The sequence below is a fragment of the Abramis brama genome (assembly GCF_963993115.1).
Source record: "Abramis brama genome assembly, chromosome: 1".
In the NCBI taxonomy this organism is placed as follows: domain Eukaryota; kingdom Metazoa; phylum Chordata; class Actinopteri; order Cypriniformes; family Leuciscidae; genus Abramis; species Abramis brama.
The window spans coordinates 16992084-17017613 of record NC_139963.1 but is presented as its reverse complement, the minus strand read 5'-3'; the positions used below and the strand labels follow the sequence as shown (position 1 = coordinate 17017613).

Genomic DNA, 25530 nt, shown 5'->3' with positions numbered 1-25530 from the left:
TTGGAGTACTTCTTTATTGCACAATGCACATTTATTAATATTAAGCCAAAAATGTGTTTTAATATCACTATTAGTAAGGATCATATGATCTCTGTATGATATCAGTCTTTAAATGCAAGATATTTAAAGTGTTCCTAAAGTATACCTGAAATAGTTTCACTTTAGCACAATCAAATATACTTAAGCATATCTTTAGTTGAACTTCAGCACTATTTCTGGATAACTTAATTACACTAAGTACAAAATTACCTGTTCCAATTTAGCAGACTTTAAGTATACCAATTTAGTATACTAAAAGAACAATTGCAGGGTATTTATATTAAGTACACAATATGTAAATGTATTTGTAGAATACTTAGCATAAAATAAATGTATTTAAAATACAGTTAAGTATATTTATGTCATGCTTTGGTTGATGAAGCAGACAGATGATGCTTGATTCCAAAATATAACAAAGCTTTAATGTACACAGGCAGGTGAACAGAACACAACAGCGTGTATAATATATAGACACGTATAATAACCGACAAGGGACTGAACTGAACTGGGAGAATATACACACAGGGTAAATGAGGGAAATAACTAGACACAGGTGGATGAAGGTTAACTAATCAGGGACTAACAAGAACAGGTGCAGACAAGCCAGAACATAATTGTGACAATTTATTTTTCACTAGGGTCCCCAAACAAACAAAACATTTAAAGGAAGCCTATCATCAAAATTTTGAGAAGGTTCTGGTGCGGATAGGAGGCTGGATACTTAATAGCTGAAGTGTGTGTGGCCTGGATTTGACCAGTAGTCTGGGCTTCTTCAGTGCAACAGTCATCATAGGGATGTATATGGTGTCAGACATAGACACCATAGTGTGTTTCCCAACCCACTGACGCCATTATCATCTCCATGTAAATTACATGTTCAGTCTATAGGCATGCACAAGTACAAAACAACAATGGCGGACTACAGGTTTTTGTGCTGCTCAAGATATAGAGTTCTGCACCACTATTTACTGCACCACTACTACGACCAGCAGAGACGCTTTGCATAATAAAGCATTTTGCGGATCCGTGTGAACGGGGATGGTTTTGACAACGCTGTTGTCTGTACACAAAACTTTTCAAAGCGCAAAGGAAAAACTTTTACGTTTTTGAGCACATCGTTGTGGTGTAAACATACCCTAAAAAGCTAAGCTAATTAAAGCACAGCAGACACAATATCAATAAGATCAGTTTCCCTTTTTGGCTGGCAGATCTGTCGTCAGTCATAATCTGCTTAGTAGAGCAGTATTGACCTCCATGACTTGAGGCAACACAAATAGGCAATGTGTGCTAATGAGTTTAGAGAGGTCAGTAGCTCAAGCTGTTCACCATCCAAACAAAAGCACACTCACCCAGCAAAATAACTCCAGCACAACCAAAATAAATCACATCAAATGAAAAAAAAAAAGTAACACTAATCAACATGACACATATGACAGGGTTCCAACATCCAATGTGTTAGAAATATAGAAAATAGTATTCTAATTAAAGTCATGTCCTCTGATGCTACTAAAGGAGACTCTCCTCCCCAAACCACAACAAGAGCATTCTTTATTAGCTGAAGATGTGGTGTAATGTAAGTCCACACTATTCCTGTACACTATAAGGTTTTCACAGCAATGCCACAGAAGAACCCGTTTTGGTCCCCCAAAGAACCTTTCAGGGAACAGTTTGTAAAAATAATCTTTCTTAGTCTGAAGAAGCTTTTTCTATTAAAAAGAACATTTTGTGTAATGGAAAGTTTTCATGGGTGTTAAAGTTTCTGCATGGAACCATAGATACCAATAAAGAAACCTTTATTTTTAAGAGTGAATGGAACTGATCTACTTTTATGATTGGGAAGCAAATCAAGTAAGGATCATTGACAGGTCATGACTGACAAAAGAGGTACATTTATGGAGGGATGACAAACTAAACCTATGAATAAAGGTCATAAGTTGTACAACACTGGTCAGATAGACTGCAAAATGCAACAATCCTATTTGAAACTCATGGAACATTAAAATAAAATAAAAAAAATCTAATTTGTGCAAAGATGTTGGAAGCAAGATGGATGCCCTTGTCAGGCCTCATGACTTGATTCAATTCTCTATCCGCTTGTTAAGTCATGACATGAGGAATACTGGTTCTACTGGTTCTGGGTCCAAGCTTCAACTCAGTGTAATTGAGAACACTATTTATTCACATCACACATTTAAGCTACGCTTTTAAAACTTGTAGATTACATATGGACTCACGGCATCCTGGACACCAATACTTTAACAAGTCAAAAAAAAAATGAATCACTGTCTGGCCATATGAGATTTCAGTATGGAAATGAAGGTTAGGATCATGATTTGGTAGTGTGTAGCACCATTTGTTGTTTGATTTTGCTGGTTTGGAGTTTTGCTGGTTTGGAAAACGGTGACGTGTAACATCAGACTTAAGTAAATTGTAACTGCAAAGCACCAAAATAATGCTTCCTGAAGATACCCATACCATACTTACAGTATATAACATGAAACTACACATTGTTTATATTTTTGTAACATAACAACAATGCAGCTTGTGCAGTGTTTTCCTATTCATAAATGCACCTCTGGGATGTTTAAGGCATTACAGTAACACAACCCTGTCTGTTAATTAGTCCAATTAGAGTAACAGCAGATGGTCTTGTAAGCTGGTGGGTCTTACTGTAAAATGAACCCCCATGTAGAGCCCCCAAACAACATGTAGAAACCGGACTCTATGAGCAAAATGGCAGCCCAGTTGCTCATCACACTTGATGACTGGTAATTTTATAGCAAAGTGCAGAGTTTTGTTTGCCATCCTTGTATTGTTAAACCACGTCATAAAGGAGCAAAGCAACATAATGCAGCACTCATCAGAAGTGGTGTTACGTAACTAACTAATCTTTCAGAAAGCCTGTCTGGATTTAAATAGAGATATACATAATCCAATTCAGCACTTAGAGGAGTTGTCAGGGGGAGCCAAGCCCAAAGAGGGGTCAACGCCAGTACTAAGCACAACGCCATCCTGTTGTTCTGGTTGGAGAAAGGAGGAGGTAATCGAGGAGGGTGGGTGAAAGCAAGAAGAAACTCAGCAAATCCGTCCCTTTTACTCGTGTACAGCTTGGGAATATGGGGAACAGTAAGAGCGGTGCTTTGTCCAAAGAGATTCTGGATGATCTGAAGTTGAACACCAAATACACGGAGGAAGAGCTCTGCACATGGTACGCCAGCTTCCTCAAAGAGTGTCCCACTGGACGCATCACCAAAGAACAGTTTGAGGGCATCTACGCCAGTTTCTTCCCAGATGCGGATCCTTCCGCCTACGCTAGGCATGTCTTCCGCAGCTTTGACACCAACGCAGATGGAACCTTGGACTTTAAGGAGTACATTGTGGCGCTGCACCTTACCTCGTCAGGCAAGACCACACGCAAACTGGAATGGGCGTTTGCTCTGTATGATGTAGACGGCAACGGGACCATCAGTAAAAACGAGGTGCAGGAGATTGTACGGGTGAGTATTGGTCAATATTGGCTTTAACATACAAGACAATTTAATGCATTAGCTGTTGACTGAGTATGGAAAGTGTGCAAGGCTTAGGGGTTTGTTTGCAGCCACTGCTCGTGGCATTTAGTAGCAAGTTGTAGTATGTAGGTAACAGTCCAACAGTTGTGAACAGATGGCTCAAGAAGCTCAGGATAGATTACACCCCCTGGTGTAATACAAGTCTCAATCACTTAGTTGTAAATGTGTCAGTTATTAGTATTATGTTAAAAGTGACAGAATTTTTATATTTTGTATTCTTCTGGGAACAGTCGATATTCAACATGATTCCGGACGAAGACCAGAAAAACCTTCCGGAAGACGAGGACACACCAGAAAAGCGAGCAGACAAAATTTGGACCTTTTTCGGAAAGAAAGATGATGGTAATAACTCATCATAATATGTGCTATTGCTATAGAATACGTGAATCATGCCGTGTGCTCATAATCCATGCATTTTCACAATGTCTCATTGTCTTCACAGATAAGATCGAAGAGGGGGAATTCATTCAGGGTGTCATGGAAAACAAAGACATCTTGAGGTTGATACAGTTCGACGAGCCAAAGAAGATTCAGGAAAAACTCAAGGAAAAGAAGCATTAATGACCACATTCCCATGAGACTGATCGGAGCTTCGTTTCTATTCATTTGAAACCAAACCTACACGAACCAGACTGCTTCTCCAGGTCACATACTGGACACATACAGATACGCTATCCATAAACACGTCAGAGTTATGAACCAGACAAACCTAGCTTTTCTTATAATACACACAAGACTTCTGTCATGGACCACCACCACATCTACCTGAAGGGCCTTTTAAGTCATTGCTATTTCCATTGTTTTTAGAGTCCAATCAATAAGAGCAATTAGGCTCATGTTAACAGTCCAACTCTAGCATATGCAATCCTCTTAGGATCTGAAGGTCGGGTGAGACAAATCCGCAGGGTCCAGTGGCTCTCCTCTTTTAGATCCCTTCAGGTTTAAGGTGGTTTAAGCGCTCAACATGCATTCATCAGAATCTGTTTAGCAGCTGGCTGGGTCATTTTTATAGAACAAATTTCTTGTACTGTGTTTTTTGGGATGTATAGTGATGGTGAGAATTTTTACATGAAAAATTTAGGAATACATATCTACTCTAAGTCTATGTCATTACTCATCAATCCACCAATGCCAATTAGCCATTTAAAGACTTGGGGTAACACTTTGTTTTACAGTGTCCTTGCTACATATGTTACATCTTCTTACTGTAGTAATAAGTAACAGTAAATTATGCATAATTACAAGCAACTAATCCTAAACCAGAACCTAACCCTACCCTTTAGTAAGTGCATGCTGTTAATTGATATTACTCTGTGTTCAAATGTATAATTACTCTGTAACAAGGACACCTTGAGTGTAACCAAACACTTTTTCTGTCCATTTTAGATCCAAGATTACTATTGTAGTGTTGGAACAAAAGTGGACATGACAGTCACAATTGACTGTGGTTTCTGTCCATGTATTTGAAAAATAATATAGCAGCCTGAAGTTTTAGATAAGTACAAATGTTAACGTGTGTTGTCCTTGTTCTTTTCTTTTTCAATCAATCAATATTTTTTAGTTGATTTTCAGTGCAAATAATTGGTAATATCATGTAACCACTACTTGTTGTCAATGACCTACTTTTGTACATGATATTATCACATAAAAACAAAGCTGTCTCAAAATGGATATTTAGCTGGAACTTTAGCTCGGCTCAACCGATTGAGTTCGGAGTGAGATTAGAGTCTCCAAACACGTTTAGACGTACTAAACTTGAATAGTAGAAAGGGCTCTCACCCCAAGTATATCTTTATCATGTTGACAATGCTTACGGCCAAATCTCTAAGGACAAGCCTGAAGCGCAGGGGCTTACCTCTTTCTTTTCTTAAAGCCGTCTTTGGATCAGGCTAATGCATGGCCTGGATTCAACCCTAGGACAACGAGCTGCAAAACAATGGCCAGAGCTCTGCAGCATGGTTGCTTTTGACTCAATGAAAAACAGGCTGAATGGTCACATGCAAAAACACATAGAGGAACATTATTACTAGAGTTGCATTAAACCTGAATCACCTGGTTTTTGGTTTGGCCTGCCTTTGTTTTGAACCAGCGGGTCAAGGTTTGGCTGGTTAGCTTGAGCAGTCAGCCTCTACACACTTTGCAGGCAAAAAACATCTTTCTCCATTGACGGCCATTCAAAAGTTGGCATGCATTCTGAAGGAATACAAAAAATTTGCATTAAGTTATGGTAGATACTTCTTCAGTGAACAGTTATTTGGATGGCTGGCTCAAAAATGAAATAAAATAAAAAAAATAAAAAAATAAAAAATAAAATAAAATAAAATTTTATACGTGCTAATGTTGTTCAAAAGAAGAAACCTCAGTGGTGATAAACAATTAGAGTTGATTTTATTATTATAATAGACAATGTAGTGATTTCCAGGGCAAATTCAACATAAACATCATATCTTCATAAACATGTTGATAAATGAATTTTATCAACGAAGACTATTAAGTTGAGAGCAAATAAATCAACATTTACAATATTATGTATATACTGTATATATATATATATATAAAAGATCTAGTTTGGAACACAGACATTCAACTGAACAGTTTTTCAGAATACACAATGCACACCATTGACATCAATTTTCAATACGACTTCTGCAACATGTAGTTCTAGAATAGCTTGGGCAATGCAATACAGTAAAACTTGTTACATGCTAAACAGCAAATGTAAACCAGTCATACCCTATGTTAGGTGAAAAGAGAATGATTGTTAGTAACTTGATATAAAGGAAATAATAAAGTAAACGATAACCTGAATGCATTACCTTTCATGGTACAGCATTTTTTACTTATCCATTTTAGATTTACTTTCACATTATCGGACATGCTTATGTGCATTTTACAATGTTCTTAGCTGAGTACATAAAATCCAATTAAATTCCCATCATGTATTCCTGGTGCGCATACATATACTGTGAGTTTATCTCAGGCAACAAGCAACATTTTTTAATTTTTTCAAACAAATTCTATGCTTGATTTGATTGGGTTGTGTATTTATCTAACTCTAACCACTATTTCTTATCATATTGACCAATAGTAAAAATAAATACAAATCTAAACGAAAGCACAGATATTTTTCTTTTCCCAAAGTGTGCTTTGACTTCCTGTGCTATATAAATATATCAAATTTCTCAATATTACTGTATAAAGTTTGAAAATTGAAATGTGTCATATATCTTCCAGTATTATAGCTGAGCGGTTTGAACAGTGTGATAATTAGCTGCCTATGATAATAATGTGCATTCAGCAGAAAACTGTGGCATCCATCAGTCAAATGTTTACGTATCAGTTAAAACATATTATGACGAAGACTACAGAGAGATGAGCATGATGTAGGATGAGCCTGACAACAATTACAGACAAAAAAACGCCACGCACATATTTACAGTTATGTACAAACACGTAACAGAATAGATTGTGAACATTCCAAGGCAATTTACCTTTAGGCACTAAAAGGTGTACATTATAACTCAAATCATTATAATTCACATATGATCCACCTTTGATTGACTCCGGGATTCTACAGCCAAACCATATAATTTCACCATTAAGAAACAGTATCGTTTAGAAGTTGCTTTAGTGCAACTTACAGAAGAAATTTGGATGCCATCAGAGTAAAACTGGCTGCATAAGAGGATTTCTTGGCTTTAACTGGGAAAAATTATATGACTTAGCTATCGAGTCCTGGTTAGTTCACACATCTTCCATGAACACAATCAATGGACTAACCAGCACCACTCAAATTACACATCAATTTTTCCATTAACCATACAAGAACTAGTCCTACATTTAGACAAAACATGCTTTTCTGTAAAATAAATCTGCAAAAATATGAAAATATATCAATTCCATACTTCGACAATGCAACCTGGCCCCTCTTTCATAAGGAAGGCTGTAGATTTGCCAGCAGATTATGTGTAGTTTGTGAAAATAGCATTAAAAACTTTCCATTGCATTCCTTTTTGCAAAAAAAAACCTTTTTCTCAATACAGTAAAGATTTAACAATATAACCACTGAACAATGATATGCTTTAGCATCCCCCCCCCTCTTTAACTTTGATGCTGGTTATGCTAAGGTTGGATTGTTTTTGAAGTCTTTGAACACCTATATGGCATTCAGAAGCTGTCTGTTCAGACTGAAACAATCATCATAATGTTAAGCTGCGTTCACACCACCAGCGACGCGCAGCAACAAAGCGACATGATCCCATTCATTCCAATGGAGAGCTGGCGATTTCAGACGACATGAGCAACAGTGACCATTGACGACCATTACACCCGGTACAGTGACCATTACACCTGGTATTAAAATGCGCTTTGGTCGATTGGATCACAAGTAGATGAGGGAGACACATTCCCGTTTACACCTGGTGTTTTAATCCGTCTCTTTTGTTCACTTTCAAACACTTCTGTCCTGATTTCTTTAAGGGGAGGGTCTATGGGTCAGTAAATCTATGGGTTTTTTCAGATCTTTTGAACTAATAGATGAAATAAGCTCGTGCAATTTACATATGAACGCGCTTGGAGATGACGTAAAAACACACGGAGAACAGCAGCTTTTGTTCCTGCTCTGACAGCATAAAGGTCCTTGCACACCGAGTCCGAAATTTTCGTAAGAGTTTTTTTTGTATTCGTCATTCGGTGGCTCTGAATTGTCAAAACACGTCTCAAAATGATTGCTACGGATGCAAAAAACGCAGAAAATAGAACCCGATACAAATTTTTTTATGACGGGCGAAAGTTTCGGAGGCAGTGTGTAAACGGGAATGACAGAACGTGACGTCATTTTTAATTCGGACTCAGTGTGCAAGGACCTTACGACCACGCCAAACGCTGTGAGAGCATGTTAGAAATCAGGAATGGTGAGAGAACGTTGTGCTTGGTATATTTTTCATCTTCAAACCAAACTTGGGTCTTCAGCCGTCAAAGTTGAAATCCCATCTGGCTAGCGCGCTTCCCTTAATGTTTACGCATTAAGTCAGTAGGCAGAGAGTAGGCGGTCTTTAGTGGCTGTTCGTATGCATTCGACCACATGGGCGTTTACACTACGAAAGCAATCCAGTCTAATGCGTTTTCAACTACCTTGGGAAGTGGGACGTTTTAGACCCAGTTTACACTTGTATTTAGCGTCGTCCACTTGTGATCCAATCGACCAAAATGCATCTTTATACCAGGTGTAAACAGGGCCAAAGTTGAGATATGTTTAACTTTAAGCAAATTAAATTTACTTTCGAGAGCAACAACCAATAGGAGTGGAGTCATTGGAGAGCACGTGATCCGTCAGTGGAGTTTCGTCGAAGAAGTTATTGGTTAGCAGCTTTCCTCTAATTTATGGTATGTCTCTGTGTGCATACGGTGGTTCTCACCATGCTGACCGAATAGTTTCATGAACCCAGATAGACCTGCGCTTGTGCTTTCACAGCAGATAAATGGCAGCGATGACACAGAGCACTCGCCGTTTCTCGTTCATCTTTAATATAAGCATTTTATGTACCGATTCCATTTATATTTAGTCTTTTCCCTACAAAATGTTTGTTTTTAGCGGCAAGGAAACGGATTCGGTATCTACAACATGGAATAACATCCGTGAATGTCATTCATAACATCGCTGGCAGTGTGAACGCAGCTTTAGACACACACTTTAATCGAGGGAACTATAGATATCCACAACTAGCTGTGTAGTTCAATGTGTGTACACTATCACTTTAACACCAAAAAGATAAAAATAAAAAAAATTGATTGAATGAAATTTGTTTAACAGGCATCCACCGCTGCAATTAAACAAACAGGTGTTTTACTGTACAGTATTTGTTCAGATCTTTATCAATGGAGCCTTGACTATTTTTTTTTTTTTTTTCATGTTAATGTAATAGACCTACTGGGAAGTCTTTAGTAGCATCTTAAAGTTATTCAAAGGACATGCAGGATTATATGGATGGCTACTCAATATCATAATGCGTCTGCTGTCCTTTCCTGACACTCATTCCACATGACATTAAGAAAATCTTCTATAAAGCTTTGATTTTGTAATTATCTGATATTTTCAGTGGAAATCCACAAAACAAGCAGTGCTTCAAGGGGTGATACCTGTATGGCTTTGGCTGAGAGGTTGAAGTACTCAGGTAGACAGGCATGCAGGTAGATTCATATAGTATAATGTGTTAGTGTTAGTGTGTGTGTGTGTGTGTGTGTGTGTGTGTGTGTGTGTGTGTGTGTGTGTGTGTGTGTGTGTGTGTGTGTGTGTGTGGTCGGTCTAGATGTCCATGTCCACAGGTCTCAGATCTCCTGTCTTGTGTTCCTTTACCCAGAGCTCTCTGTCTTTGGCTGGGTCCACACTCTGCAGGAGCTGGTCCACCGGCTCCAGCGTCTAAGAAACAAGAGCAGTCAAAAAAGGTCTGAGATGTTAGCTACCAAGTACACTGCTACAAAATGTACACTACAAAAGTTTGCAGTTAGGTATTTTTATTTTTATTTATTTTTTAAAGAAATTATTACTTTTATTCAGCAAGGACACATTAAATAGATCAAACGTGCCAGAATACACCTTTATAATTTTACAAAAAGATTTCTGTTTCAAATAAATGCTGTTTGTTCTATTAATCAAATAGTCCTAAAAAAAGGTATGATGGTTTCTACAAAAATATAAAGAAGCACAACTGTTTTCAACATTCATAATAATCAGAAATGTTTCTTGAGCATCAAATCATCATATTAGAGTGATTTCTGAAGGATCATGAGACACTGAAGACTGGAGTAATGATGCTGAAAAATTCAGCTTTGATCACAGGAATAAATTACATTTCACAACATATTAAAGTAGGAAACAGCTTAAATTGTAATAATATTTTACTCTGGCGTCTGATGCTCATTAAATATGCCCTTGTATCCGAGCTGCACCAATCACATCGGGTTATCTGCTATAGGCAGGCTAAACAGAAGACGACAGCGCTGTAACGTCAAAGTCATTAGTAAACATTGCAAGATGGCTATGGATGAACACCAGTTGTTTGAAACGGCTTTGGCCGCTACAATGAATGAGTTAGACTTGGCTTTTTATCTAAAAGAGGAACAGAAGACGGCGCTCGAATCGTTCCTTTGCAAGAAGGACGTTTTTGCTGTTTTTGAGTCTAATCTACCAGTTAGCTCCGCTGGTAGCGTATGGGACTTGTTGTGATTGGTCGAAGTGTTATCCAATTGCGTGCAGTGAGATTTCCAAATGCATGCTTGGTGCCGCCCCTCAAGCTGGCCGATTTTCATTAGTCGCTGCCAGACCATTAATCTTTTAGATTTAGGTCTGGATTTCCAGGCTAATAATATTTCACAATATTACTGTTTTTACTGTATTTTTTATATTATATATTTATATTTTTATATTATAAATTAGGTGACACCAATAAAAGTAATTTACGTCTTAAAAGCATAGTTCACCCAAAAATGAAGATTCTGTCATAATTTTCTCACCCTCAAGTTTCTCTAAACCTGTATGAATTTCTTTCTTCTGTTGAACACAAAAGAAGATATTTTGAAGAATGTCGGTAACTAAATATTTGCAGGTCCCCTTTGACTTCCATCGTATGAATGGGGACCAGAAACTGAATTTGCATTTTAACTTTCCCTGTAAGCCAACATCTACATGTGTTTTATGTGGAAGGTGGACAGGTGTACTATGGGAAAAGGCTGCGTGCTCTCAGCTATTCTCAGTCTTTCCACTGACCAGAGACAGACTTCAAATGTGCTCACTCGAACATCTTCATGTCTATTCTGACCACTTCATGAAGTGTTACCGAAAACATGTCCATTAAGGCTGAGATCCTGTCTGAGATCCATCTGTTGAAACATACTCAGACTGATGGTGAGTGTTACTCTGTTTGTGCGGGCTTGTGAAGTTGAGAGCGCTGGCAGCTACTCTTCTGTGAAGACAGCAGCTTTCTCTAACACAACCCCAAGGGCTCTGGAGCTTGTGTTTAAACTCTGATTTGCCCTGAAACATGAACCCTGTGTTTTACAATGTGTCTAGCTTGCATTAACCCATTATTCAGCCAATCGTAATGTAACCGAGATCCACACATACAACATTATATTAACAGGCAGACAGAAAAATGAAGGCATTTGAATTTACAAGAGTTGCTTGCAGAGTTAACTTTTAAATTTAATATTATATATTTATTTCATTACACCGCTGGTGTTGACTTGTTTTGAAGGATTTTAAAAGGAAATGTAGATGGTAAAACTTAAGTTCTATCATCATTTACTCATCCTCATGTTGTTCCAAACTTTCATTAATTTTCTAAACACAAAAGAAGATCTTTTTGATGAAATCTGAGAGATTTTTGTCCCTCCATTGACAGTCTACGCAACTACCACTTCCAAGGTCCAGAAAAGTAGTAAAGACATCATTAAATGTTTGTGCTTTGGCTTTGTTTGCGCAAAAAGCATAATTTACCACTTTATTTAGAAAATATTAATCTCCAACGTGCGTTCAGGCAACAAAGTCTGCTCTTGCATCAACAACACGCATGCGTAGTGGTGCTCTCATGAACACACGTGGGAGATTGATATTTTTGTGGAAAATTATGCTTTTTGTGCAAACAAACCCTCACGTTGCTTCATAAAATTGAGGTTAAACCACTGTCGTCACATGGATTACTTTAATGATGTCTTTACTACCTTTCTGGGCCTTGAAAGTGGTAGTTGCATAGACTGTCAATGGAGGGAGAGAAAGCTCAGATTTAATTAAAAAGATCTTCATTTGTGTTCTGAAGACGAACGAAAGTCTTATGGGTTTGGAATGACATGAGGGTGAATAAATGATGACAGAATTTTCATTTTTGGGTGAACTATCCTTTTAAGACAGCAAAGTATCTGGATGCTTTCCAGATGTCAAAAGTTTGTGGACGATGTTGCTAGTTACTGTATTGATATATACGTCTTTACTCTGCTAGGAAACTTGTGTGAACTTGAGGAGAACTTACTTATACATCCATTAAAAAAAAATCACCAAAACACTAAGTAAAGCACTACTGTCTTGAGTAAAAGACATTAAGCAAAAATATCTGATATTCTGAAATTATAAGCTTATAAACTGTGTACATAATAATGTAATTATCATGTAATGAGATTTTCTGATCATATGAAAAATCATTTGAAACCTGTTTTAATGAAATTTGAATGCACTACAGATAGCTGCAGATGTTGTGTGAATATGAAGCTTGGGTTTTGGGTTTGTTACCCAGAAGAACATCCTGCTGTTACTCACACTTTGGTTGAACATGTCGGTCTCATGCCGCAGGGTGGTGTACTGACGCAGATGCTGCTGGATCATCTCTACTCGCTCCACCTCCAGCCTCTCCAACTCCTTCAGAGCACAAACACAGACAATCACAGGTCCAGCATCAGTCTGTACACGGCCTTTAGAAAAAAGGTTCAGTCTGGTTCTTGACTCAAACTTAAAGAACTTCTAATGCCAAAAAGGTTCTATATAAAGAGAAATGTCTTAAATGATTGCATAATACTTTCATGTTTAATGAGTTATTTTTTTTAAAAAATCTACTGATAAAGTATGTTAATGAGCTGTTTAATATTACAATTAAAATTAATTAAAACAAAATGAACACTGGTTGACGCTCACACGTTGATCTGATTGGTTACAAGGTAGTTTGTGACGTCAGAAACACCAGCGATTTCAAACCGCGTTTTGAGACTGTCTTTCGAAAATACTCAGCAATGGTGTTGACTTATGAATTTGCACATGGTTTGTCTTAAAGCATATTAAAAACACCACATAGACAGGATTTTCACCACAGGGGGATTTTAAGAGAGATCCGCTAATCATAGTAGATGGCTGCGTCTGAAAGCTTATGCAGCTTGCTTGTTGTCTCGCTGCCCTATCTGGTAATGACTTTGTAGGCAGCATTTGCGCTTGAAGGTGCTTCACGAAACTGATATCAGACAGACTTCTGATGCAGCGTAACAGTTTAATGATCTACAGCAAAACAGAGCGAGCTTTAGTGAGAACTAAGCGAATATTTAATTACTACAATACTAATTTCTCGCTAGAAATAGAAATAATAAACAGAAAAAAAATAGAAAGTTGTTCAAAAATGTACATTTACACACACAATTTTTGTGAATGTTGTTCCAGGATCAACAAAGATGTTGATCTAGGTACATGTTGTACTTGGTGAAATCAGGTTCTGCTGAAATGATAGTATTATTTATTGAAATTATTATTAATAGTACATGTAATTATTTATGTTGCTGCCAATTCATAAATGCAAAAAGCAACTCAAAGTTTTGCACTGCAGTTTTATCAAACTTTTGTGCACTTTTATATCTACTTTTATAAAATAATAATGAAAGGCATCTCGTGGACAAATCATTTATCATGATAAACGCGCCTCACAAAGAAGATTAAAAAACCTCTGCATAAATATGCATGATATATCATCTTGCTCAGGGAAACGAGAGAGAAACATCATGAAATAATTACCAGGCTTGTGGTGACCATCTCCTCAAACCACTTTGACTGAGCCTGGTTGTAAAGGTCCACACAGCGCATCAGATCATCACCTATTCAGATAAAACACAGAGACGCTCATTACAATCATGCAGTTACATTACAATTAAAAAGAAAAAGAAAAGTAGTGTGGTTTATGCTTAAAACAAGTGCTTTTCTTTTCTATTAAGCATTTAATTTCTTCTTAAACTTGATTTCAAAGTTATAAAACATTTCAAACATGTAAGAAAACAACAACATTTTTTGTAATTAAATTGAATGTTAGCTATTCTTAAGTGTAAACTGCATAATTTGCGATCAGATGATTATGCATCAAGCATGCCTTAATGTCTGTAACTATTTTACTGGGTCTTTATACCTAATAGCTTTTCAATGGAATATATCTTGTTTAAATGCCATCTGGATATTTTTACTGGTAAAACAAACAAAGATGCTGAATATTTTTCTTAGCCGTGTAGGCACAGTGCTTGCCAGCAGATGGCAGTCTCAACTTATTTATTACTATTTGTATTGCCTTCTGTAACAACAATCATAGTTAACACTCAAACTCCAAGCTGTTTACCAAAAAAACTTAACTGCTTTACAATTAAGTGCATAATTAAAGGTAAACTGAGGGAAAAGGAGGCAGATGTGCGCGAGAGAGAAAGAGAGTATTGACATCTTGGAAAAAAAAAAAAACAGATTGCTCCATCTATATGTAAATGAGCTGTAAAGGCTTTAAAGACATTTGCATTAGTGATTTGCACTGCCATGATTATTGAAGGAAAACGGCGCTTGAGTCCTGCTTAATGTCTGGCCGTTGATTTATAGCGGGAACTGTGACTCGCTCTGTGCGTGGGAGTTTGAGAAAGAGAGACGCAGATAACATCATACAGGGTTTTTCTACTGAGCTCAGCTGCAGTGGAGAACACAGTAAAGCTCTTGGCAGCAGCACAATTAAAAACAATCTCCTGCAGTCGAGCACTGGAAGAAATCTCCGCAAACAAAGAAAATCAAAGCTGACTTTTGAATTACACTATATCAAATGGCTTATTGTAATGGAGTAATTCTAATCAATAACAAATGCGTTTAATAATATTAACTCCATTTTTACAGCTTTTTTTAATTTGTGCTAGGGTGTTGCGGCTGCCTGCCAGGGCATTGGCTTTGCATTGCTAATGTGTTCTGGGTGGATATTAGGCGGTGACTAGAAGGTTGCTTACTGGTTGAAGGGTCCATATACTCAAGTCTCTATAACATTGTGGTCTTTGGCGGGTTCCACATTCAGTCTAAGGCGAGGGTTAAATTTGCAGACATTTTGATGCCAAAGACTTCTAAATATAATCATCCTCTTGCGAGAGACCACCTTCCTAAAAATATATAGGCAATTCGATATATATATTGACCCATACAGTGTGAGAGATTATACAATATCATACAACAGTGATATTATAAAGACATGTTGCCCTTTACTGTATATTGTAACTGTACTAAAGCAAAAAAAAAAAAAGTTAATTAAAATATTCTTGAATGTTCATTGGGTATATTAGTAGTTTTTATACAGTTTATATATATAATTTCAATAAATTAAAAAAATAAAACATTTATTTATAATTTATTTAAATTATTTATTCATTGTTGAAATATTATTCAGGTCCTGAATAATAAAGCCATGGTACTGAATGATCATCATAGTGTACCATGTACCATGGTATTTAGATGGGATTCCATGGTACTTAGTGCTTGGAATACCTAACCCAAAAAAACAATGAAATATCCATTCCCAAACTTTTCTGTTACAAAACATGTCAATATCATGGTAGCCTACTTTTCATTACTGTGAAGTGAGTGCATTGCTGTGGATAATATCCCATGAATGTTGAGTTTTGGAATTGAATAGTGAACCAGGAACTTCTCTCACAGTGCTGCTAGACTAAAACACTCAGTGTGGCTGTACGAGAGTCAGTCATGGTCATTTGGCCCTCTGTGCTGATAGACTCAGTCTATAAGCACTGAATAAGACACCGTTAGAGTCCTCAATAATGCAGCTGTCACTCAGGCCAACAGGTTGTCCCGAACCTCGAAGGGTGAGTGAATTCTCCCCCGTGTGAACCTTAGGGCTGCCAGGTCTTCTTGCGTTAGGGATGTGTGAGTGTCCAGCTCAGGACAAATCCGGCATTGATTGTAGGCGTTCTGAGGAATAAGACGCTTGGCATGCTGAACGTCCGCTCCCACAAGGCCTGTTTTCCCACTGCAAAAATAGATCATTACTCCATGCCTTTCCCAACTCCGTCTGGAACCAATACGGCCTGGCTCCTCTCAAACACAGACTCCTGGGACTGAGCCAAGGTCCTCTTCTATCCCCATGCACCGTTCTCTCCCATCCTGTTTGTCATGCCTCTCTCCACAGCTCAAAAACACAGTCCCATCTAAACACGCTCCAACACTGGCAGCCAAGTGGTGCCCTGCGCAAGATTTCACCACAAAGATAGATCCTTACTCAACATAGTGTAAAAAGCATTGATGCCTGATTACGGGTTCGTTTCATTTGCAAAGCCATCCTAAATGGAAGAGAATGGCTGGAGGTTTTTAAAACGAGAAACTATTGAGGAAGTCAGAAAGTTTGTCTGCTACAGTGTTATGACAGCTGGAAAAAATTGAGGGACTGATTACTTGAGGATTCTTATAGTTCTGATGGGCTTTTTAATGAACTTCTTAACCCTATAAAGCCTATTGCATCATATTTGATATGGAAAATTCTAAAGGCTTCTAAATTATCAACATGATCTGATTGCTGAAAAACTCACTGATTTACATTATACAAGCCATCAGAATTGTATCTTATTCTGGCCATATAAATATCAGCAACTGCACCAAATTGCACATTTTTGCTTAGTTTGGGCCTCTGAATAAAATGTAGGTGTTTTTCCCTCCTTAAATGTGAGATCCATGTTCTCATATATTACAGTATATTACATGAGACTGATGAATAAGATATGTTACTTATATAGATAATTATGATACTTAGGTAGCATTTGATGTGTGTAGTTCGGGCTTAATGAACTGCTCTTGTACTGATGCTCTGACCTGCTTGTGTGGATTTCCGTCGGGCTTTCTTAATATCCTCCTCTGTTTTGTTGCTCAATTTGATCTCAAGCTGCTGTGTTTTCACCTCAAGATCCTTCTGTCTGTCCGCTAGAGCCTTCCGTGCCTGCAAAACACAACACAAAGAAGTCATGCGAAGACCAGATTATATGTGGTAATTTTCCACAAATAGGGCACAAAATATACCATAATACTTTTCCTTCTTCAACAAATGATCAGAGAAAGGAAGTGTCTGAGAAAAAAAGAAAAGAAAAAAAGATGGCCATCAACCTCAAAAGGTCAAACCAAAACTTGAAATTTTCTAATCAATTACAATGGAATTAGCTTCTTTTTTTTTAAATTAAAGGTGCTCTAAGCGATGTCACGTGTTTTTTAGGCCAAATTTTTTTGTCACATACAGCAAACATCTCCTCACTATCCGCTAGCTGCCTGTCCCCTGAACACACTGTAAAAAAACGCGATCTCTGTAGACAGCCCACGCTCCACAAACGGCAAGAAAAACAAACTGGCCCAGCCTGGACCACAAAACATAACAAACATTGTTCCAGCCAATAACCGACAAGAATGATTTGGGGGTGGGGGTTGGGGGGTTAGTGCGCGTCCACATGAAGTGAGGTGTGTGGGGAGTGGAGGAGACAGAAGCATGAAGAGGGAAGTTAGCTAGAGGAGAGATGTCCTAACAACGACAATGACTAACATTACAAATTTATATTCTTGAGAATTTTGATATGGCCGACAGACGACCAAAGAGACGACGTTCCGATGAACAAATAACAAAGAATAGGGAAAAGGAGCGAATTTACATCGGAAAAGCGTTCAAAAGGTGGCGAGAACTCCGCCGGCAGAAGGGCTTCCAATCCGACATTCAGGTGGCTCTGTTTTTGCTGGATAGGTGGGTAAATCCAGTTTGGTTTTTCTAAATGGTTCACGACTGTTTCAGGAAGCACGGAAGGGAGGGGGAGGGGAGGGGACGGGATGAGGAGGAGGGAGGGTCGAGCTAGCCTCCGTTTTGTTTGACAATACCTACAAGAAGTGACGTCACCCAACATCGCTTAGGGCACCTTTAAATTGAGACACTGAACAAAGGTTGAAACCCTTATTTGTTTTATTTTGTAATTTTTTAACGTAAATTAACGTAAATTAAATAGAATGTAATGTAAATAACTGATACTATGCCACAGTGGCAAACAGAACTGCAAATTCAGTCTGAATTCGTTCACACAGTCATGTTGTCTGGAGGCTGTTAGATTATTAGTAGATGTTCTCTGCTGTATTCAATCATATGAAGTCATAGATCATATGAGCTTCATTGTCTGCAATCCCATTGATAGCTGCCGCATTGCGACAGTTAAACTGTGCTAAACTTCGATGCATTGCCTCTGGTTACTGTTGCTCATGTCGCCTAGAAATGGCCAATTCTCACTGGAAATGAATGACGGATAAGCGCCTGTGGTCACTGCTGATGTTTAATCAGAGGGATAAACAAGTGAATCTCTCAAGGCAACGTTCTAATGTGTTCTCATTTCTCATCCAGCCATCTGCTGTCCATGCACAAGTTTGAATAGACATGTAAACACACTGGCTTCAAGACATAAAGTGCAACCTGGAAAACATTTTAGAGCCCTTTGTACCAGCAACACACTGACTTGAAAAGAAAGTTTAAATATGCGAGACAAAATCACAATGGACTCAAAGTTCCCTTGTGAAAAAGAAGTAAACTTTAGCATAATTTTAAAAAACAGTATTTGTTCTGGAAATAATACATTTTAAAAGAACATACTAAAGAGTGAACTGAATGTAAGTTCAAGTTATTTATAATTAAATGAAAATGTATTTCAGTTTAAATTTATATTAAATGCAATTAGCTGAGCTTAAGAGTGTTTTAACCCATTTACAGTAAGTGCATATTTATATGTAATAACTTAATAACATTATTGTAAATAAACAAAAAAATACTTTAATGTAATTTCTATTGAAACTTATATGTTATTAATTTAATATATATTTGTAATTACACATTTGTAATGATGAAGTTGCAAGTGATCCCATTTAGAATATATTAACCTAGTAACATCTAGGGGTGTAACGATACCCTCATGTCACGATTCGATACATATCACGATACTGAACTCACAATACAATATTATTGCGATACTCCAAGACATGTGGTAAAACGTTAACAAAAATACTAAATTTAGTATTACATTGTGGGTGCAAATGAATAGGCTTTGACTTGGTGCTGAAACGCAATGCACAGGACAATGGTGACCAAAAATATTCATGATTCTGAAGCTGAAAATACAGAGTTATTTTAGACAAATATACTTGCACTTGATCACTGATTAGATATATTTAAAATAATGTAGGCCATGTTTTACTGGTAACAAGACATTTGGCATTATCAGCACCCACAAAGATTTCCCCGTTGCATTATTAAACATTATATTCAACATTATATATAGTAGTTTAATGTAGCACTGACACTAAAACTCTGTAAACTCACACAGTAATTTTCAGTTTGGGTGAATTATACACAATACATATTGTCACAATCCACGATACATATTGTTGCATTTTTGTATTGCGATACATTGTGACACGATACATTGTTACACCCCTAGTAACATCAAATTCCGAAGCTCCACACATGGCATCCCGGCCAAAAATTGATGCACCTCTTGATGGAAATAACATCACAACATTTATATCCATCAAGAGGTGCATCAATTTTTGGTCAAGATCTTGTATTGTCAATGCAAGAGTCCAGCACTCTGTAAAGTCTCCTCCAGCACATCCCAAAGACTTTCAATGAATTTAAGGTCTGGACTCAGACGTGCCGATTCATGTGTGAAAATGATTCTTCATGCATTCGTCAAACATTTTACAGGTTAAGCCTGATGAATCTGGACATTGTCATCCTGTAATAAGGTCATGATGTGTCTTCCTACATTGTTTAAGAAATGAAAAGCTACACACGCCATCAATTAGTGTTAGAAGAACTGTTGCCAAACATATAACATGCTAGAAACATAATAATGATCCAATCCTAAATCTCTTTAAGATTTGACAAGTGCACATTCAAAGGAATTAAGTACCCTACTTTTTCAATAGGGTTCAAACAAAACATTTATAGAGTTTGCACCTTCTCCACTGCAGCATAACGGCTGACCAGCTGCTTCCTCAGGTCAGCGATGTGGTGGTCGTATTTCTTCATGTCTTTTTTAAAATTGTCCCCTCTGAAGGTCAGGAAAGGCTTCTCGACTTCACTCTGGAGCTGGAGACAAAATCCTTGAAATCAGTTGAACATCGAACAGCGTCTGAAATGAGCTGTGGGGTGTGTGTGGTTCTCTAAGTCTACATTTACTTCATTTCATCGCATACAGTATTTGGATCAAGCCCAAAGTTTCTGCTTCAGTAATGATGATGATGATGATGTTCTTTAAGAAAGAAGGCTTTTGTTTTGCCGTCTCCGTAAATCATATGTGATCTGATGGAATGAGACTGCAGAATCACCTCCTTCTTTCTGCAATTAATCACCCACACTGGCACTAAATGGAGCACGCAAGTGTGAACGCGGGAAAGCACAGCGGTGGAAATAGACAAATCACAGCAGACTGAGAAAGCTGTGTAGCTCATTACATACAGGCAGCTAATAACATCTCTGAGGGGAAGCTATTCAGTACGGCACAGAAATGAAATAAAGGCCGGATACTTCATCTTCCCTGACAATGCATGAGTTTGAACTGCCAGTTTCTCAACTGGATCTTATATCACCTCTATTGAGAAATGTCATCATAAGAGTGAACTGAGAATTTCCCACCTTTGAGGAGAACTTGAGATGGACCTCGGCTTCATCAGCTAGGCTCTTCTTGACTTGAGCCCAAGCTTCTCCGAGAGTCCTAACCAAACAAACCAGGTTAAAGCTACCATATTACTCTTCAGAGTTATCAAAATAAGTGTACTTCTTTAAAACACCCCCCAAAACTAAAACATAATGATTTAAAATGTACTTTAAAGTAAAACTTTTAATTTTACATTATAACAAAGTGCACTTATTAAAAGTCTCCTTAAATATAGTCATGAAAGTGTACTCTCTTTTAGTACACTCAGTTGGCCTTTTATTTCACTAATATTATACATTTTCTGCAAGTGCAGCTTTTTAAAATGATACTTTTAAGATTTGAAGTACACTACAAGTGCAGATTCAATACAATTAAGCACGTGTAAGCATGTTTTTAAGTATGTGTTCATTTTTTCTTGAAATCCCTTTTTTTTTATATATAGATTTAATTATTTTCAAATGGATCTAGCTCAAAGCTATTTATATAATAAATTATTTTCAAAAAAATATCCTCAACTGGATGGAAAAACTATGGAAGCATTTCCGTCACTGAATAATAATAAAAAAAGGTAATTGTGACTTTATAACACGCAATTGTGAATTTATAACTCACAATTGTGAGTTTATATCATGTAATTGCGAGAAAAAAGTCAGAATTGTAAGAAAAAATTGCAAGATATATGCTCACAATTGTCAGGAAAAAAAGTCAGAATTGTGAGATAAAAAGTCGCAATTAACTTTTTAATTGTTTTTTTTCCGTGGCGGAAACAAGCTTCCATAAAGCTAACAGCTAACAAGTGTCCAGTATGCAAACTCCTTCAATAACACTTCTAAATCATCCTTGTGACGTACCCTTCCTCTTGTGCTGCCATTGGGAACATGGAGAGTTTGGAAAGGTTCTTGGCATATTCCTCTTCGATTTTTATCCTGAAACATAAAGCGTTATCAAGACAAAACCTTTCAATGTGGCATATAGTCTCATACAGTACTACTGAAAGAACTCCACGGCAAGATTACTAAAAACTAGTTAAATTAATAAATTATTATGAATATATTCAAGTAATACCACTCTAATCTACAGTAATAAAAATTCAGTAAGAAAGAAACACCTAAAATCAATCAGTAACTATTGATTTTATTGAAGAACATACACTTCTTTAAAAACTTCCGGAATCACAGAATGAATTTTGGTTAATTTACGCATTTAATAAATCAGTTGTGTTAATAAAAAAAGATAGAAAAAAGCTGTTTTGTCATAATTACAGCAGAAATACTGGCTTAATGGATAATAACAGTGGTTGGGTCCTTTGAATGTTGTTGGCAACCTTAGAGTCCAAAAGGTTGAGCGCCTTTGAAAAATACTGATTAAAGTCACCATGAAATCAAAATGGATAATACCTATTCTTTTTATGGAATATTGCGGTATTTAATATAAATGATTTATCTTTGTGCATTTTTTTTTTAATTCATGTGCCTGCAGCTCATCTCTTCTCTTCTCTGATGATGTGTTTACTGGCGTGAGGGCGGGGCAACCTGTCACTCAAATCAGATCCACCAATAGCAAACCACAACCATCTAATCAATTCCCCATGGATAAAATCAAGCCCTGCCCTACATTTTTCTTCTTCGAGAAGCCGTTTCACTCTGATATACATACATATATATATATATATATATATATATATATATATATATATATATATATATATATATATATATATATATATATATATATCTCTCACAACAGGGAAGAAAAAACTATCGAGGCTTCCGTTTAAAGCCGACTTCAAGAAAATGTTTGTTTGCAGTGTAATACAGAGTGAGGTGTTACATAAGGAGTCCGTATGAGAAAGAGGCTTTCTCACCTTTCTCTGATGAACTCTGCCATCTCTTTCTGCATCTGCTTTCCTTTCAGCTGTTTCTGCAGCAGCACCTCGAACCCTGACACCGTGGCCCCCTGAGGGTCCCTCTTATCGGCCTGCAGAGGACAGAGACACGTCACACACACTACCACATCATCAGAGCCAGACTGTCAACAACACGTGAGCGCCATCAGTGTGTGTGAGTCACAGCGTAGGTTTGCATGAATCAGAGCACGTGGGAGGGGGTGTACGGCCTTGTGGGTGTAACTGAGTGTGTGTTTCGGTGAAGGGTGTGTATAGGTTGTTGAGGGTATGACTAATATAACGTGAGGGCTCCAGATGCAATGCGTGTACGCAGCATGGTAATGGAATATGCTTTGCCATGTGTGTGTGTGTGTGTGTTGGTGTAAGTGTGTAAGAGTCTGCTGTTGTGATGGAAGTTGATGTGCGAAGCCACACGTGACAGAAGTGTCATAACCTCTTCACACGCTTGACTTGAGAAACAGCCAGGAAGAATCCTCCCAACAAAATACTCCTCTTAGCATTTGCCTGTGATTTTTGCCAAGTAAGACATGTTCATGGGTCAACATATTTTGTTGATCCTGGAACAACATTCCTGTCTAAAAAAATGTGTCCTAACTCTATCCCTACCCCTTAACCTAACCCTACCCATAAGTAAAAATGATGTGAGTGAATAACAGATGTAGAACCTTTTGGTTGTAAGCCTAAACTTGACATAAACTGTAAACTTGCCTCTAAAATCTGATTGGACGATTGGAATGTTGTTCCAGTATGGAAGTAAAATAATGCCAAATGTTTTTGAAACAAAAAAGCAAAAAAAAAAAAATGTATTGCATTAACCATGCTTGCATTTTAATGCATTGTATTTTTAGGGCTTGCAGATTATGGGCTGAAATTCAACATGGTTGAATAATGTCAAAACATTTCACACAAGTTTTCATTATTAAAAATCCAATAATCCATATTCACCTTTCAGATTTCACTTCCAAAATATTAATTCTGTTTAAAAATACAACCTATAATATTCGACAGGCAATTTTTGGTCCATTTTATTTCGCTCTACAAATTCAGTGGTTCAAATTCGACAGAAAATTCAACATTTCACATCCGGGAACTGCAGGAATATCAATAGATTGCCGATTCATAATCTCCATCGGCTGTTAGTCGACCTCACCAGCAGGGGGTGCAAGCGGCTGTTGACGAAGACTAGAGCAACGGGTGAAAGAGTCATTAATTCGTAAAAATAGATTTACAGAAATGGAGCAAGCGGTAAGTATTTGTGATGATTATCAGGGCCAGTATGGAAAAGCTGATAAGGACACAAAAGCTGTGTTTACATGTAATTCGTCACAGTTTCCTTTGTACATGTAAGCAGCTTTCTCTACCGTAAATGAGATTATGATGTTATTCACCGATGCTGACATACAGATCAAACGTTAAATCTGAGATAGTAGACATACATTTCTCTCGGTTGTTTAGTTTCCTTAACATTATATCACGGCGCTGTGAAGTTAAGGAAACTAAACAACCGAGATAAATGTATGTCTACTACCTCAGATTTAACGTTTGTGCTGGCGCAAGCGGTTAGTGAATCTGGCCCTAAAACCATTAGTAAATCTGGTCCTAACCAACTTTTTGCCTCGGCATCATGTCTCACTTTTATTTAGTTTAAACTGATGGACAAAAAACACACAACTCACTAAATTACTGGATGGATGGATGGATGGATGGATGGATGGATGGATGGAACTTTAATGCATCAGGTCGACCCTATGTCTGCTACAGTATAGCTCTCTCTCTCTCTCTCTCTCTCTCTCTCTCTCTCTCTCTCTCTCTCTCTCTCTCTGTCTCTCTCTCTCTCTCTCTGTGTCTCTCACCCAGAAATAGTCGCAGTAGCTCCATTCATTGGGCTTGAGAAGCTGCTGCTCCGGCGTAGACATGGGCACAGGGAAGGTGACGCAGTTGATCTGTGGTGAGATAAAACAGAGGAAGGTCAGTTCACAGTGTGTGTGTGTGTGTGTGTGTGTGTTGTTTTGTCAGGATGGTTTTATTTTCCGAGGAGTGAGACAGAGCTGGCTCAGTCTCAGAGGGGAGACAAACGAAAGGTCACGATTTAAAAGAGAAAGACTGGTCATATAGACTGTGGCCCATTGCTGCCTGAGAATGAACAGAGTGATGGAGGAAGAGAGAGAAAGAAAGGGTATGTTTAGAATGGCAAACTATTTTTAAAAGCCTTAAAGTATTTTGAGTACGCACTATGTAAAGCGTGCAGAGTCTGCAAGTTTTCTCAATACAGGTACATTTATCAAAGCACACTGCATGAAACACTGTCTCACATGTGAAGAATGAAAGCTCATTAATGCATGTTTAATAATGTTTCACACATTTCTTTTTAAGAGCTTAAGCAGTAGCACATATCATTGTGCAAAAGAAGTACACTTAGCATTCTTTTTAAATCATTTTCTTTAACCCCTTAACTGTCACCCCCCTTTTTGAGAATAAAAATGTCTTTCTTCTGTTGACCACAACATAAGTTATTGTGAAGAA

The 25530-nt window shown here is 37.5% G+C and overlaps 2 protein-coding genes across 2 annotated transcripts in view; one reads left to right on the top strand and one right to left on the bottom strand.

The window, feature by feature from the left end:
* The first annotated feature begins 2978 nt into the window (after nucleotides 1–2978).
* On the top strand, nucleotides 2979–5275 carry rcvrna (recoverin a). Its single transcript, XM_084131124.1, has 3 exons — nucleotides 2979–3536; nucleotides 3839–3950; nucleotides 4051–5275. The coding sequence occupies exons 1-3, from the start codon at nucleotides 3156–3158 to the stop codon at nucleotides 4167–4169; spliced, it is 612 nt and encodes a 203-aa protein (XP_083987250.1). The 5' UTR covers nucleotides 2979–3155; the 3' UTR covers nucleotides 4170–5275.
* A 150-nt stretch (nucleotides 5276–5425) lies between these two features.
* gas7a (growth arrest-specific 7a) overlaps nucleotides 5426–25530 on the bottom strand; it is a 57692-nt gene continuing 37587 nt past the window's right edge. The window contains exons 6-14 of the mRNA XM_084131041.1: nucleotides 24861–24950; nucleotides 22966–23078; nucleotides 21953–22027; nucleotides 21080–21158; nucleotides 20402–20533; nucleotides 17242–17365; nucleotides 14149–14228; nucleotides 12916–13014; nucleotides 5426–10026 (exon numbers count right to left, since the gene is read on the bottom strand). Coding sequence (XP_083987167.1) covers nucleotides 9913–10026; nucleotides 12916–13014; nucleotides 14149–14228; nucleotides 17242–17365; nucleotides 20402–20533; nucleotides 21080–21158; nucleotides 21953–22027; nucleotides 22966–23078; nucleotides 24861–24950 — 906 coding nt within the window. The 3' untranslated portion in view covers nucleotides 5426–9912. The remainder of the gene's footprint in view (nucleotides 10027–12915; nucleotides 13015–14148; nucleotides 14229–17241; nucleotides 17366–20401; nucleotides 20534–21079; nucleotides 21159–21952; nucleotides 22028–22965; nucleotides 23079–24860; nucleotides 24951–25530) is intronic.

Bases quoted from the DNA above. Each gene is read 5' to 3' on its own strand.
- rcvrna (XM_084131124.1), top strand. From the start codon at position 3,156: ATGGGGAACAGTAAGAGCGGTGCTTTGTCCAAAGAGATTCTGGATGAT. The intron at 3,537-3,838 runs GTGAGTATTGGT...TTCTGGGAACAG, and splicing joins AGGTGCAGGAGATTGTACGG to TCGATATTCAACATGATTCC. The intron at 3,951-4,050 runs GTAATAACTCAT...TTGTCTTCACAG, and splicing joins TTTCGGAAAGAAAGATGATG to ATAAGATCGAAGAGGGGGAA.